Source organism: Strix aluco, chromosome 4 (genome assembly GCF_031877795.1).
Source record: "Strix aluco isolate bStrAlu1 chromosome 4, bStrAlu1.hap1, whole genome shotgun sequence".
In the NCBI taxonomy this organism is placed as follows: domain Eukaryota; kingdom Metazoa; phylum Chordata; class Aves; order Strigiformes; family Strigidae; genus Strix; species Strix aluco.
This window is the reverse complement of record NC_133934.1, coordinates 118,463,799-118,480,903: the sequence shown is the minus strand read 5'-3', so window position 1 is coordinate 118,480,903 and position 17,105 is coordinate 118,463,799. Positions and strand designations below refer to the sequence as shown.

The 17,105-nt window shown below is 36.7% G+C and overlaps 1 protein-coding gene across 6 annotated transcripts in view; it reads right to left on the bottom strand.

Annotated features, from left to right (window-relative positions):
* The window catches only part of WDR25 (WD repeat domain 25), a 70,494-nt gene that overhangs the window by 7,591 nt on the left and 45,798 nt on the right, over positions 1–17,105 (bottom strand). For all 6 annotated transcript variants that reach the window (XM_074825113.1, XM_074825117.1, XM_074825112.1 and 3 more), the window contains one exon: positions 13,470–13,600. In XM_074825113.1, the coding sequence (XP_074681214.1) occupies positions 13,470–13,600 (131 nt within the window). The remainder of the gene's footprint in view (positions 1–13,469; positions 13,601–17,105) is intronic.

Genomic DNA, 17,105 nt, shown 5'->3' with positions numbered 1-17,105 from the left:
GGGTCCAAACCTTTTACAGATACTGTAAGCACATACATTTTTTAAAAATAATTTTCAGGTGTCACAGTAAAATATCCTGGATTATACCTCTGTTTTATACTTTAACCAATAAAAGAAAAATAATTTCAACTATCAAACACAACATGAAAACTTCTTGATTTCTTGCCTCAAATTCAAAAATCTATGACTGTTTGGAAATGTTCAGAACTACCTGATCCTGCTTTAGGGTAGCGATATACTAGATGACCTCCTGAGGTCCCTTCCAATTTTGCTTCCTGTGATCTCAGCATGTAGAAGGATGGCAGCAGCAGCTGCTCCAATTGCTTTTCACAGGCTCTGCGAAATGTACAGTTTAGAAACGCGATGTCTGCATTCAGTGAAGAACCTCAGTCATGCAAGCACCCTATACACCCTGTAATAACATCAACAAGATGTAAACCTGCAGACTCAAAAAACTGGCACACTTTTCAGTAATCTGCCTGCATTTTTAAGATAGTGACTATACAAATGTGTTCCTTGCTCTCATCAGATTTTTCAGCCTAGGAATCTGCATAATATACAAAGCAATTAAACTCTGTAAAGCCAAAAGTGATATTTGCATATTTATAGCCTCCACTTTCTCTATGGAGAAATCACCATGCATAGTTATTTCTTCACAGAGTTATAAAAGGAAGTCCATAGTTCACTAGTAATGTAGAAAATTAAGGTATTTTGTAGGAGCAAAAATTTAAAAAAAACGCCACAAAACCACAAACTAAAAAAATCCCCACAAAATATGATAGCTGCCTGGAATGAGAAATGGAAAACCATACAGAAACCTGACAGCTGTATGAACTGTAGGAGAACTGAAATAAAGTTACATTGAGAGGAGGGGACACAAAAGGCTCTACCACCCCGACAAGCTGAAGGAGGCAGCTACTTATCAGCAGGCACCTTCACAAAAGTGACAAGTCCCGACTGGGACTGGAGAGTCAGCAAGATCAGAACACGGAGCAGCACAAACATGTAGAAACAGGGACAGGGAGGCAGAAACAAAGGTCAATTGGTGCTGGGAAACAAAGAATGATATAGAGCAATAAATGGTAATAAAGTTCCACATGGTGATTCACAGTAGTAACTCTTTAATATTTTCTTATTTTAAAGATGAAAAATTCAGGCATGCCGTTTGGGTCTTTGTCTTCTAAAAAACCCCTTGTGAAATGTATGTAGGTATGTATTCATACATACACCCTGTCCAGCACTGTTAAGGGGTTAGGGTTTCGGTTTGGGACTTGTTTTAACAGTTTTTGGAGCAACAGACATCTCTCAGTAAGGAAAAAGAAGAGATTGTGAAGCTGGTAATGCGCAGATACTTTTAATTTTTGCTGAAATCCTGTTGGGCTCTTACATAAACTGCCACTATCAATTTAAACATTTTCACTGCTAATCATTAAATATATTTGCTTGTTTGTTAATAGGACATCTAACCAAATTACCTATGTATCTTAGCTCTGCAACAGGAAAATGTCTAAAAATCAGTACAAAAGACCATCTTCTTCTACATGTTTTATACATACCTCAGAAAAACTATGCTGTTTAATCTTCAAACTACATAGTAAGAACTGACTCAGAGAACAATAAATTAACACTTTGAATAGCAGCTGGGAACTTGATATACATAGTATTTAAATTCCCCCACAAAGATAGCTTTCAAAAATAACTAATTGCAACACCCCTGCTCAGAAAAGTACTCATAATTAAACCTGCTTTGTTCTACCTTAGACAATTAACTCATGTCATGCCTGAGGAACTTGCTTGGGGAAAGCACCAGTTTCCCTACCCTGCTGGCTTTAGTTAATAACAGCTTTAGCTCTTTTTCTATTTGCAGATTTATCACTCATAAGCACTGGAAAACCACAGTCCACTTCTTCAACCTAAGCATTTTTTGGACATAAAAGAAATAATTTCAGAGGAAGGCCTGATAGTTTCTGGTGTCAACACAATCCAACATAATAATAAAGCTTCTTCAAGAGCTCATGGCTGCAGGCAGTCAACAAGAAAGGTAATTTAAGCAAATTAAATCAGTTTCAAACAGATTCTTACGGTTCTGGTGATTTGAAAAGCATGCTGTGAAGCTGAATTCAAGGTATATATTTCAGATGGTGTTCAATAATACCTCTCCTCATAAAGCACATGCAATGCTTGGTATTTTGTTTGTCAAGAAAGCTCAAATCTTCCATACAACTAATTCAGAAGGCTGCTGCTCGCTCCAGCTCTGTCCTGGTCACCTGTAACCTATGTGCACTGCATTTTCCTAAAATCCCCTCAAGCTTTATGGAAGTGATGAGAAAGAAACGTGCTTTTATAGTCACTGCCCTGAGCATCAGGAGATGAGGTCTCAAAACAAATCTAAAAGGACTACAGGCAATCTGGATGGTCATGGAAAAAGCCCTTAATCAGTCAGTGCCATGGCTTCCAACCTGTAAAAATGGCCATATTTTTTCTTCCAATTCTTGTCCTACCTTTTCAGATTGAGTGCTTTGGCATGAAACTGCCTCTTCCTACTGGCATGTTGGGTAATTAATGCAATGGGGGACTGATATAAGTTTTCTCTGTGAAACAGTACTACACCATTACTAGTAATAAATAGGGCATTTTAACTTAAAAGAAAACTTATTTTGGACAAAAGCTTTTTTATCTACTGCAGTGCAAGCCATTTGTGTTGATCTAGAGAGTAAGGTGTTGAGGCAGCTGACTGCTATTTGCTTTTTAGCTATATGTTCACAACAAAACCACAACTGCATGACAAATCTAATTTATGTCTCTGATCTCCACCTGAAAGTTACAGTGGCTATTTTAATCAAAATGCATGACAATATTGTAGACAGGAAGATCAAGCATGCTCCAGTCTTACGTTCTTTTAAAGTCTTTTAAAATAAGACTGCTGTGTTTCTCTTTATGTAATTGAAAAAAAATATTTTGCTTTTCTATTTCAGTTTTTTCCTGTTTGTAACTGCTCTGTTTTCAGACACATCTCAAGATTATCAAGGGGTCTTGAAAATAATTAAAAGGAAATGGAGACTGATTAAAATGAAGAAGTGGTTGAGCTTAATCTGGTATTGATCTATAAGACTTTAGGTATGAACAATGTATACTGTTCTTTTTAAAGTCACTTTCAGATTGCTTGAGAAGGCACAAGAATCTTGTGATGGAAAGTGTCAACCATTTATTAGAAAAAAAAAAAATTCCCATTGGATTTCTTATTTAAAAGGATCTCCCCATCTCAGATAGGATAAAGAAGGGAAATCTGTATACAGAAAACAGACAAGGAACATCTGAGATATAGAATGGCTTTTCTATAAGGAGCAATAATCAAGAACTTTTCAATACACGAATGAGATGGCTGAGGGGAATGTGGAAGAATCAGAAATAAAGTCCGAGCGGCATGGAGAAGGTGAATGGTTTCTTCCATTATAAGAATTTAGACTCCAGACTAGCAGAAGGCAGCTTCAAAACACACAGAAGGAGATGCTTCTTCACACAATACATATTTGAATTCCTTGCTACAGGATGTCGCAGACTTAAAAAAAACCCCAAGAACAACCAATGCCACAGCATGAAAACTCAAAGAGAGCCATGAAAGATAAAGACACTATCTGTGGTGCAGGAAGTCCCCAAACTGTAAGTCAGAAACGCCTTGGTAACCATTGCTGGGAATTGGGATAAAGTAGTTTACTGTGCTTTCATATTCTTGTTTTTCAAAAGCATACTGGTCACTGCTGGGAGTGTAAAATTTGTCTAGAAATGGGCTGAAAACCAGAATGGCTATTCCCTGGCAGCTTCTCACTCGAATACTCACACTCTGGAGGGAGGCATGTTTTGTTCCTGGCCCATTTCAGTCTGTCCAGGAGAGACTGTATGTATCGACAGGTCTACCATTCTCATCTGTCATACCACCGTATGAGGTTTCCAAATAAACACAGCAGGACTGCTCACGTATGTGATACAGCCACATAAAATGTGCCTTCACACTCAGAAAGAACCCCTGAATGTTAACATTTAAAACCAAATACCATTACGCAAGTAAAAATGTACCCCACCATATTTCTCTGAACTTTTGGTCCATAGTAAGGATTTCTCTGAGTGTGAGAAGAATAACTTTAGTTTTCTAAAGCGCTGAATAAATCATCTTATTCTAATTACATTGTTCTTTCAAATACCACCAGTACATGACAATGTATTGGCTGTTTCTATAGAAACCAGAAGTGCAAGTAGCTCCACCAATTTCTACAGCCTTTTTTCATATTTATATGCTATCCAGAGACAAATTCATTAGGTCTCCTAAATACATGCTACTTAAAATGACTGCATCTCATCTGAAAAAAACTGCAATAGAATGTTTCCAAGGAAACAAATGCACTGCACTTGCACTCTAAATTTATTAATTTTTTTAACTATGCTTTAATGACTTAGGCTTATTTCTTTATAAACTCAAGTATGGAGAAATAGCTCAACCACATAAAGACCATCTTGTTCATTTTTTCTTTTTAAGCATAAAGCTATAGATCATAGTTGCAATTTTGTAGCTAAACAATGTTCAATCCAGAATAACAAACCAAAATGGGAAAAAAAACCCCAAACCTGTTGTTACTCTGCCTTGGCCTGTGTTAATAATAAAAATTCTGCAGTGCATTTCTAGACTAATTTTAAAAGCTCAGAATATCTGCTTCCACCATTTTTCTAGTTAATTCTACAGCTTATGAAGACCTCAATTTCAAAAATGGGAATTTTGTGTAAATCTTCAAACCTAGTTTTTCCTTAAATTTTTCTATCACTCCAACAGACTGACTTTGTATTCATCTTTTTTGAAACCTTTGTTATTAATCCCAGAATCTGGACCTTTGTATTCATTTGTACTCTTCCCATTTCTAATAAGTCATTGCTATTTTTCCTGCATAATATTCTATTCCTTTTTTTTAATTAATTGTGCAAGCACGATACTTTCTGTAACAAACAGAACAATAAATGTCTCCATTTGGAGCCGTGCCTGAAGCACTTCACTAAATTCCTCCCAGGCAGTTTCCTTTCTTGAGATCTCCCCTTTAGCTAGTTTTCTCATTTTACAATTACCTACGTCCCTGCCTTCTACAGCTTCTCTAATTGCTCTATTCAGCTCCTCTAATTGCTCTATTAAAGTCCAAAATCACAGAGTGACATCAAGTAAGCTTCATACAATCAACCTTCACTTAACTCCTATAATTTTTTTTTCATAATTTCATTTATTCCTGTATCTGTAACTAGTCTGTTCTGTGGTTCTGTCAGGTCATACCACTGGGTCTCCACTGCCTGACACCCTTCCTCTCTTTCCCTCCTTCTTTAGCATAAGCAGTGGATTTGCATTTATGGAGGTCTGAGAGCTTCAGATATTGCTTAAAGATCAGAGCCACAGCCCTGTCGCCTTCCACTTATTCCCTCACCAGATTACTGCATGCTGCTTTGTCAGGACTTGCTGTTCTGACAGCTGTAGCAGATTGCTCTTGCCAAAATTCCAATGGGCTTCAGTGATTTATGAGACAGAACACGTGAACATCAACAGACAAGAGATCAAAAACAGAGTACATCCATCAGCTGAATAAATTATTCTTCTATTTTTAAGAGAGTCCAAGATAATGTGATCTCCCTACCTTCAGAGTTCCTTGCATTTCTGCATGCACGATAAAAAACAGTTCCTGAATGCTTACAAAATGTTAAGAGTTTCATCAAAGCAGAATGCAAATAAAAGGTAAAATATGCAAAACTCAAGAATAATTATATGGATACATTTAGAAAATTTAAATGAATACATTCAGATGCAAGTTCTTGAGTGCTGTATGTCCTTTCAGCAGAGCTAATAGCATCTGCGCTTTACACTATGCAAACCTTGCTGACACGTGTAAATAAATCTTTTCAATTCAGATTGATGATTCACTAATGATATAAGGAACTTTAGCTCCTTTAAAAGTATTATCAGTACAGGACAGTTACAGTTGTAGCCTTGTTCTGACATTACGTCTGTGTAAACTTAGAAACCCAAATTAAAAAGAAAAAAAAATATCTGTAGTCATATTTTCTCTTGTGAACACAATAAAGTCCTTATTGCTGAGCTGAAGGATACAAGTCTCAACCCTTTGTTCTCTTTGGTATTTCAAGGAATATTAAAATTTTGGGTAGAATAAGTGGTTGGAATATATATTGTCTCCTGTCCGAAAAGCTAATGCAGATCAGCCACAATGGAGAGCATCTGTGTAATTCAACTGGCTTGTGCTGAACATCTTAAGAAATCCTTCCACAGCTCAGAGAAGGAAATACTTCTAAAATACATAACTACTTCTAGGTCTCAGTGTTATTGCACAATTCTTTTTACAGGGCATTTTACAGGATTTTTCTAGGTTCAGCTCTGAGGTCCAAAGATCCCATGGGGGCTGTTCAATATGATGCTCTTTCCTTGGTCAACAATGCAGAGATTTTTTAATTTTTTTTTTTAAACATACCAGCTAACTTCCAAGTTTTCTGGTCTTTTCATAAAGTCTGTATAAACATTCTCCAAATGTTTCATAAATTTAATCAATCAGTTATACAGCAATATAGGATCTCCAGAATAATCTCTTCACAGAGACACAAAACCAGGTTTAAAACAAACAGAAAGAAGTACCACTATAATAAATCTCTACATGCTATTCAACTGCCTCTTTTATTCTTTTTTTTTTTTTTTCCAGGCTTTGATTACTTGTCTCTGAAATTTTGAGATGCCCGTATACTTTACATTTCACTGAGCAGTTAACAAGTTGTTCCATCCATTTATTTCTCTGAAGTATATATTGCTTAGCTTTATCTTGAAGCTTTTAACTCCCTTATTGTTATTTCATTCTTTATCTTGCTCAATACCCAATGTTACATTTGAAATAATTTTGCCTGTTTGCTCAACAGAACAGGGATTGCAATAAATGTCTTTCAACATTCTTCCTTTTTTTTTTTTTTTGATATCTGCCTTTCTGATTAACAGCCTACTGTACATTTCTCAATGTTTTAGTAGCTGATAGGCTGCCTCAAATCTATCTCCATATATTTTCTCTGGGACTTAGAAATCCAATTTTCATACCACATTCAGTACATGAATAAATATTAGTAATTTGTGCTCATAAATTTATGCTCCTGTTAAAAATTAGTTGCCCATCAAAATCAAAGAGATTTCAGAAGTACTAATTTGGAAAAATACCACTATCAGCTATTCTATGTCATTTTTCATCAGCAGAAAGCACCAGTGTGGCACACTGGCATAAAGCAGCACATTTCAACCACTGCATGGATGTGTAATTAGACAATATTTTTGTTATTAGTCATCCTCTCTATCTCTGTGATGCTTAATGCTTTACTCTGAATTTCCAAAATCCCCTCATTTCCTGATATACAGTTATCATTTTGCCTCACATAGTTAAATTTTAGATGTGTTAAAACACAGGAGTACATCCTAAAGAACAATCTCTGAAATTGAATTACCAGTGAATGCTGAAATTGAGTTTTCAATGTGCAATGAGTAACAAGATTCAAGCTCTTGATTTAGGGTGCTCACTCTATTGACAAAATAGGCAAAGCCTGAAAAGGCTAGCAGGAATACGATGATGGGAACAAAAAGAATCATTAGTTCACCCACACATTGGTCCAAACTGAATGACAGGTTAGCACACTTGAAAGAACAGGTAAAACAGGAAGATCATGTCATGAATTAGGATGAAAGCACTTTCATTAAGATTGTTTGCATCAAAACTGAAATGAAGTGGCAGAGGCCTCAGACATCTATTTCAGTTAAGAGTAAATGGCACTTTTTAGAACAGGATAAATTTCAAAATATTGGCCAGGATACTTTATCCAATCTTGAATACAGCCATAAAGGTGTAAGATGGAAGAGATAGAAAGCATGCTGTTTTTATCTTGTGAATAAAGATAACAATATAAACTGAAAGCAGGAATACCCAAAAAATCCATTGAAATCCCCCAAACTAGGGAGAAGCAGACATGAGATACTGATGATATTGATGATTCATACCTAACCAACATACTGTTCTATGGCTGAGAGTTTGAAATGTAACTACATTATTTTGCAGTAACAATGTATGGGTGATACTTGCCATACTGGAAGGAGAAACCATAAACAATCAAATCAGAGTCTGATATTTTTCCCCTTTTCTCCACTCAGCTGTGAACTTCCATATTCACTGAGTACATACAGAACTGTTCTTCAAATTTTAAATTCAAGACAAATGTAGGTGTCTAACAGTCTACACCTATTACTGACCTACAGCTACCTCAGATGGAAAAAAAAATATCAAAGGATAATAGAAGGTTTCTCCCCCTTTTGGAAATGTTTCAGAGTAAGAGAGTAAACCACACTGATTTAGACAATCACAGTACAATCAAATTTATGGTTTGGGGTTTTTTTTGCTACCTGAAAGGACATTGTAGAGATGTTGGTGTTGGTCTCTTCTCACAGGTGATTAGTGACAGAACAAGAGGGAATGGCTTTAAACTCCAACAGGAGAGGTTTAGACTGAACATTAGGAAAAAATTTTTCACAGAGAGTGGTCAGACAGTGGAATAGGCTGCCCAGGGAGGTGGTGGAGTCACCATCCCTGGATGTGTTTAAGGGTCATTTTTGGATGTGGTGTAGGGGATGGGGGATATGGTGTAGGGGAGAATTTTGTAGAGTAGGGCTGATGGTTGGACTTGATGATCCCAAGGGTCTTTTCCAACCTGAATGATTCTGTGATTCTATGAAATATATCAAGCAAAAAAACCTGGTAACAGATACCAGGTTAAACCCAAGCCTTCCACTTTCTAAGGTGACATTGCTCATTATTAAAATTAATATTCCTCATCCACTACTTAATTGGTTAGTTTTCCAACTGGTGAAGTTCTACATTAATACAATTGTTTCCTAATGAACAAAGCAGGTAACAGCTTTTAAAAACTTCCAGAGAGAACCCAGTACAGGATCTGTACAAAAGAAACAAGCTGGGGTTTTTATTTTACCAAGACTAAAACCTTTCCTATCTTACCTGTCAGAATATGCATTCATTCACTTATTTATTCTCTTGGAAAGTAAATTATTTCCTTGTAGTAGAGTAGGATGCTTTCCTTATCTCTTCATTAGCATCAGATTACTGAAATAGAGTTACACAAAATCTTTCTAAGCACTGAAGCGTCCTGCAGGTACAGAGACAACCACTGTGTGCATTCCTCAGTGATCAACGGCTCTTCAAGCCAGGTTCCAAGGCTGGAGCTTCAACATTGCAAAAATGAGTGTATGGTTAGTCACTGAGATAAAAAAGCATTATTCTGCTAGTCTCATTTTTGCTGTATATAGTATCCTAGACACAGAATGTACTGCCTTTTGAGAAATCATGTCATAAGATAAAAGGATGTCAGAGCATGCAATGTTGTGACATATTGCACACAACAGCAATACTCTCAGTTAAAAAGAAAAAATTCATAATGTAGCAATCATGAGTACCATCTACTTTGGCAACGTATTAAAAGTGGACTGAGAATGGCCCATGGAAAGACAAATACACCGTTGTACCCATTTGAAAAAGGCACCATACCCAGAGCAGTAAGCAAGGGGACAAAAAAACACATTTGGGCAGTAAAGCATAAAGTTACAATAAAATACTGTTTGAATCTCATGAAGATAATATATTCCCTAATTAGTAGAAAACATGCTGGCTGTTTTAGACTGTGTATGTAGTCAAATTAATAACATGTTAAGAATTCATGTTCCTCTTTTATGGAGATATCAGTGGTTTTTACGGTGTCTGTCCTCTGGAAATGAATCACAGATGTTGTCACCTAAAGCATGAACTACTGGCTCTGCATGCAGACACACACAGAGCTTAGATGTCATCACCTGCAACCTACACAAAGGTGATCCCAAGCATAACTATTGTTTCATATAACTGTGCCGTGGTAAAGTACTGAAAACTGCAGTTTTCATCTGCAATTTTGCCAGACATGTAGTTTACACAAAAGTTACTATATCAGAACATCATCTCAAGCCAGGCTACTGGCAGTCAGAATTACAGAAGGTATGAATGGGTGGGCTATTAAAGACTACAGTTTATCAGTATGGGTTTTCTTCCTTGCCTTCTTACAGTGCCTTTTACAAAGGCCAATACCTCACAAATTGCACACCACCCCTTATCTTTTCATCTTCTACTGCAATCTCCATCTCAACACATTTGTCTGCTCCTCACTGCAATAATGCTTCATGTAAACTATATTCTATACCTCTCTGCTTGCCTTCTACCTCTTCCAGCAACACTGTTCACTGGTGAAGTACACGCGTTTCCTCTATTGCTGCTTTTCAGGGACAGTTTCACCAAGAAGACTTTCCAAGACAGTCAAACTACACCTTGTCAATCAGCAAACTCCAGTCTTATAGCATGGAGATGCATGTATTTCTGTAGGAGGCATCTTCTGTGGAACAGCAAGCTAAGATGATTGGCAATATTTGGCAATCACAGCCTGGGACACACATGCTGCTTTGCAGCCTCTGTCCAGGTTAAGAAGAATGTGTGGTCCTATACCTGCTCCTGTCCACAAAAAAACTGTTTTGTGAATCTATGTTTATGTAGGCCTGTACTACAGTCAGGTTCGCCAGACATATCAAGTGACAGTTTAGCTGTGGTTGAGCTGAGATACCACCAGAATTTAGAACCTAAAAGGAAGGACATGCTTTAAGAGATTAACATATTTATTGTCTTCATTGTTTGGAATAAAATATGGCTCGATACCTCGTCTGCTACCAAGGGAAAGCACTACTGAAACTCTGACATTTCACAAGGGGTAAAAAGGACCAAGAACAGCATTTTTCAAGACATTTGTCTTGGTGACACCATAACACCATTCAAAATACCAGTGATTGGCAGAGATACTGACTCAGGAGATGACTCAGAACGAACTTATCTAACACAAGCATTAACATCTGTTATTTAGCCCCTTAACTCTATTTGGATCAATGACAATTTTGCACAGTCCTCAGGTCTTGTCATCACAATCTCTGGTATCAGAATTGCTGAAAAAAAAATCTTATTCAAGCATAACCCTTGAAATGTAAATATTCATTGTAAAACAATCTTCTGTTTCATTGACACTGAAATGCCTTCCCCATTATCAATATTTGAGATTGTCCTACTGTGTATGAAAGATTTCTAACCATATTCCTCCGTAACCATATCCAACATGAGTTACTGTCAAGACAGGCACATTTTTGCAGCATGCCACTGGTCATTGGTTACTATAGAACAGAATTAGTTATCACTTTTCATCTGCAGAGACTGGGCACCTTGGACACTTGCAAGCTGGAGGTATTGCCATTTTTGGCATGAACATGCTCATCAATCACAGCTGATTTCAAATCGAGAGAAAAATCATCTTCACAGGATTTTCGGAGATAGTCATTCAAAGATATACACAGGCATAAAATCCATCATAAAGAAACTACAGGGGATGAAAGAATGCCTCTGGCTTTGTACACAGCTAGACTATCAATTGACTTTGTGTATAACTACAATATCATTTACATGAAATCTTATTGCACCAAGTCAGAAAATCTCAGAAAGAATGTTTTGTCACCTACATCTGCCATCTTCTCCTTGACTAGGATCAAATATCTCAAATTTGACACTATAGTCAACAATCTTTAAGCCTTAAAAAGATGATATCCATTTAGTTCCTGAAGTACTTTTTAAAGGAAGTTCAGCCTACCATGACATACAATGGCTTCTCTATGTTAAAAAGGACAGCTAAGTATTCAATTACAGACTGCATCTCCTCCCCACAATTAAGGCCTACTGTTATGAGAATCTCAAGAAAGAACTATTGTACTCCCTACTTCATTTGCATGCTTTGAAACCACTGACCCTGCTGTTCAAGGAAAGAAGACTTCCATTAGTCTTTCTCTTCAGTCCCCTGCCAGAAAAAAAATAATGTTTTTGTTCTACAGTAAATTTACAGTGTGACCTCTGATCATCTGGAATGAACACCCTTTGAACCGGTACTGTTTCCCACTTGTGTGGTACATATTTTCATGTTCTATAAGTTGCCTATGCTAAAGACACAATATCACTTATTATTGACAACACCAGAATATTGTATATCAGTGCAAGGCAGGGGAAAGAAGGGATGAGTTACTATGGAAAATTTCATAACTTTTAAAAAAGATACATAGGTATTCTTTATCATAAGTACTTACAAATTTTACAATCTAAAACTAGAATCATCTTCCTTCACAGAACTGTGCTGTGAGTATCTCTTCATATCCTTATCAAGGAAAAGTAGTCATCACGCAAGCATGATGGATGGAATAAATCTCATCACACTTTTTACAAAGGTTTTCACACTGACACTGTAACTCAAACTCACAGTAAATTTATTTTCAGAGTAGCCTCAGATTTGGCAGTCTCGATATGTACTTACTAATGTTTTTCTTTTAAGAACCTATTCATGTGAGGGAAGCCTATGGTATATATCCTACACAATTAAATTATTTTCTCAAACATCAGTGACAAATCCAAAGGAACAACTGCAGCACAGGAACTAGATTGTTAATTGCACAATACTGTGTTTCCTCAACAGAGCAACTCCCGTAACTATTTCAGAGCTGTCCTGTTAGAGCCCTCATACCTGAAGTGCATCGGCCTAGATCTCTCACCTATTATTATTAGTACATCAAAGACAGAGACAAAGTTTGGGTAAGCAATCTTATCTTTTTCAGATCCCTTCTGACACCCTCAAGAGCGAACAGATGGCTAACTACAATGAGTAGGATCTACCCACATAGAAATTCAAAGGAAAACAAAGAACTATTCACTTTACAGTCACTGCTGCTCTTTGAGCTGCTCTGTGCATGAGGATGTTGGTTTGCTTTACACTTCCACTGCCAGAATATAGCACTGGTCTTACCTGAGCTCTGAATGGCAGCTGGGAGCATGCTGTTCTTCATGGTTCACAATAAAGTAAAGGCAGAGGATATACATGCCTCTCTGTGGCCCTTCATGAATGTAAAAATTACTCCAGGCTTCTACGTAAAAGGTACAGCCATTTGCATCTTGACCCACATGTAACAGCTTGAAGAGCAAGATAGCTGTACTGCTTCCTAGTACACAACCGCTTTTCACAATCTTCAAGTGAGCTATTGGCTTTATTTAATTCAACTATATGTTACTCATATTTACATAAACGAAAAAATTAGTATTTTTGTGTACAGTGTTCCTCTTCATGCTTGAAAAACATTACAGAGGTTCATATCAACAAATGGCAACACAATCAATGACAAATGCAAAATACCTCAGAATAACATTTCATCAAAAGACCAGTACATCTAGCTGCTTAGTAATGCACAGCACATTCAATCTAGAAACATTCCAGAAGAGAAAGAGAAAAAAGACTTCCATTACCTTAGAAGTCCTTATATCCCAAGCTTTAACTTCCGGACTGAAGCCTCCACAAATGAAAATATTTGACTCTGTAGGGTGGAACTTCAGCGCACTGATCCTAAATTCATTTTGGCTGCTAAATATCTGCTTCCCTAAAATAAAGTGAGAAATTGAGATTAAAATTTGAGCAGAAAATGAAATATGTCATTCATTTCAACCTAGTTTCAAAAATATCAGGGTTGTCAAAGGTGAATCTGTTTATATTAACACATTTCAAGAACATAGGGCTACTCTGATTTACTGAAAACACAGGACTGAACTCACTAAATTCTATCCACATGAAATTGCTCCTGCTCTTGGGACTCTGCACCACTGACTCCTTCCTACTGAAAGGAGAGAATGAGTGGTTTCATACACTAAGAAGCAGAGCTCCTCTGAGGTCTCAGTTCAGTCAACATGCAGGACTAAATCTACGAATCTAATGGTTGAATGTTTCCCTACAGAGAAGGCATAGTCTTTTTTACAGTGGATAAAAATAACTCGAACAAAATATTATCTGTACAGAAATACCACGTCCCAAACTATACTACAACTCTTGAGTTGTTTACTTAACTTTCTGTGAAGGTAGGAGTGAAACTTCATCTTGAAAGTAGGAAATAATTTGCATACCATCATATAAAGGCAATAGCTGTTCCCATGGATACACTGTTCCCAACATTTAATTGTGTACACTAATCTCTGCAGGATCCTGTGGTTAGTATCAATTGAATTGTCGACACTTTAGAAGGCAACAAAATTCAGCTAGGTTAATTTATAGGACTTCTCCACAGTCCGCTGCTTCCTTTCATCCTAAAAAATTCATGATATTAATGTACATTCACTGAAATACAGTTTTTGGAACTGCAGCATGGACCAAGATAAATACATTTGCTCAGTTTCACAATTTCAACTGTCCTTTATATTCTACATATCACATATAAAGACCTACATTATATAAAGTTACTGCTTTAAGCCACAGTGAAAAAGGTACTGCAAAAGTAAAAAAAAAAAAAAAAAAAAACACCAAAAAAAACTACGACAAAAGCTTCTTAAAATATTTATTAATCTACATTTTCAACAAGTGAGAGTTGTTTTAAGACAGGCTTTCTTAACTGAAAATACTCTGAGCTAAAATCATTAGTGATGGATGTAAATACTTACTGTTTGGTGAACAATACTGAAAATCATTCATATAGGGGGTTTTTATGCTTATTTCATGAGTTGGAGCCATGTTGATTTTATCATCAGTTCCATTTTCTTCATCTACTGAACTCAACTTACGCAGTCAAGAGGCTAAGACTTATCAAAATATTTATTTATTCATTTTACAGAAGAGAAGAGAGATTTTACTTCATCGTACGTGTTCTTCAAACTAGCAGAGGCAGGGAAAATAGACTGCAGGGAGTGTAAGGGAGGGGTGAGTGTTGTCCTACACGAACACTGGGGTTTTTGTAGGGGTCTTTTGTTCTTTTTAAAAAGATTCTCTATCAATTCCCCATGCAAGATCTAAAGGGCCACTCTATCACTACTTTGTGAAAGACTCGACCCACTACATAAATTCCTTCCCCAAAAAGAGAAAAAAAGTCACAAGGGCAGCAGAGGTTCTCTCCACAAGTCATATGCAACAGTGACCATCTCTTACTATGGGAGCTTTCAGTACCCCAAAAGCTACAGAAGAAAAAAAAAAAAAAGACTCCACAGGGAAGGAAGAAAGTATTAAAATCATCATTTATAGGAGCAACAAGATATTGCTCTCATGTGCACCACTACCAGGCACCATTTGCAGGCTTTACAAAAGCCACATACACATGCATCTTATTCTCATCCACAGCACTGGAAAAAGTGCTGAATTTCCCCATGGAGGCCCACTAGTCAGTTTAATAGCACTTTGCTCCCAAAGGAATTTGATTCCTACTAGTTTAATAAACACTCTGGGAGTATAATCAACAAGTTTTCAATGGTACTGCAGCCTACCTGCACTAATCCTGTCAAACAGATTTATAAAGGATGCATCAAGCAGTCACTATTCTCCATAAAGTGTGTTGTCCAAATGACATTAGACATTAAGTTATCCAGTGGAACTCATCATCTAACCTTCTGACAAACATTAATTGTTTAACTGGCTTTACTAAAATATGGTTTACCTCCACAAGACTTCTGAAAACTGCTTTTTCTATAATGCATACATTTTTCTTGCTGTTGTGCTCGCTAGCCTAAGGCATGAGAAAGTTGTAAGAAACAACCAAAAGAGATGTGCACTAAATTCAAGATGCATTTCCTCTACTAACTACAAGATCTGTTTCCTTTTCCACAGAAAGATTGATTTAACATAATTTGTTATTAATTACCTTTCAACCTCATCCCAAACTACTTGCAGGAATTCAACCATTTGCTTGATATTTTCTCCAGAAACTAAAATTCTCTAATTCCCTACTCTATCTCCCCCTGTTTTAAAGAGAATTGGGCACTGGTTTTGCCCTCTTCTTGTCTTCTAGAGGCTGTTATTTATCCAAAAGCTCTCAGTGAGAGTCACTAATAGAATTACACCGTAATGATCACAGTGCTATCATTTCTACATTACAGTGTAAAAACAAATAAAATTCATGCAAACAACCTGAGCATTTTATTCACCTCTATACTCTTTAACCTCCTTCTTTTTCCTATTTTAAGCTGTTGTTGCCATTTGATGCAGATATTAACCATGCTAGCTTTTTGACTGGCCTGAGGAGCAATCACAATACATTAATCTTAAAAGCTCAGGCTTTCCAATTAATACAATTTGAAATACAACTCTCTTTCTCATTCTCTCACACCCCAAAGTGAAATTCAATCAAACGTCTCTTTTTGGAAACTCAGTAAAGAGTGTTCTGAAGAGTCTGGCATTATTAGATGTATATATTAATTTAATTCTACTGGCACGTCAGAGAAAATGAGAAAAACTCTGGAATGCAGAAGAGCAAAGCAGCAGCAGACAACATACTCAAAAGGAGAGGATCACAACATCACAGAAAGGAAACTCTCCAATCGCTAGAACCGAAATTTATGCACAATACACAGAATCTAAGTCAGACTGCTTGTCATACAAACATTCCTGAACCCAGCAAAATGAACTTTCCTAACATCCATCGCTTAAACCCTTCCCTTTTAGGTATTAGGACTGCACGGCTGAAGTGCTGAGGCACATTCTCTACACAGTTATGAAACCTTTATCACTATTATGAAAACCTCTATTGTGAAACCTCTATCTTTCAGAACCTCAGAAATTTAGGAAAAATATCCATCTGAGAGATGGAACAGATCACTGTGAAAGATGATATGGGGCAAAGTAGCTGATGCAATTCAGTATTTTAGAACAATGAATTCAACTCTTAGCCCTTTTCTGTACAAACTTTATTTAGTGTCTTTTATTACTATGAGCAGAATTTGCTGCTTTCCAGGATGTAACCATGCTATGACGGAACCTAGCCCCATGACTTAAGAAATCGAGCTTCAGTGTTTGCTGGACACCCTGCTTCACTTTTCTGGAAGCTGGTATTTACAGTTATGTATATTTTTCTCTACAATTATTCAGTTTATTAACATTAAACATTCAACTTTTGGGGGCCTTATTTTATATAT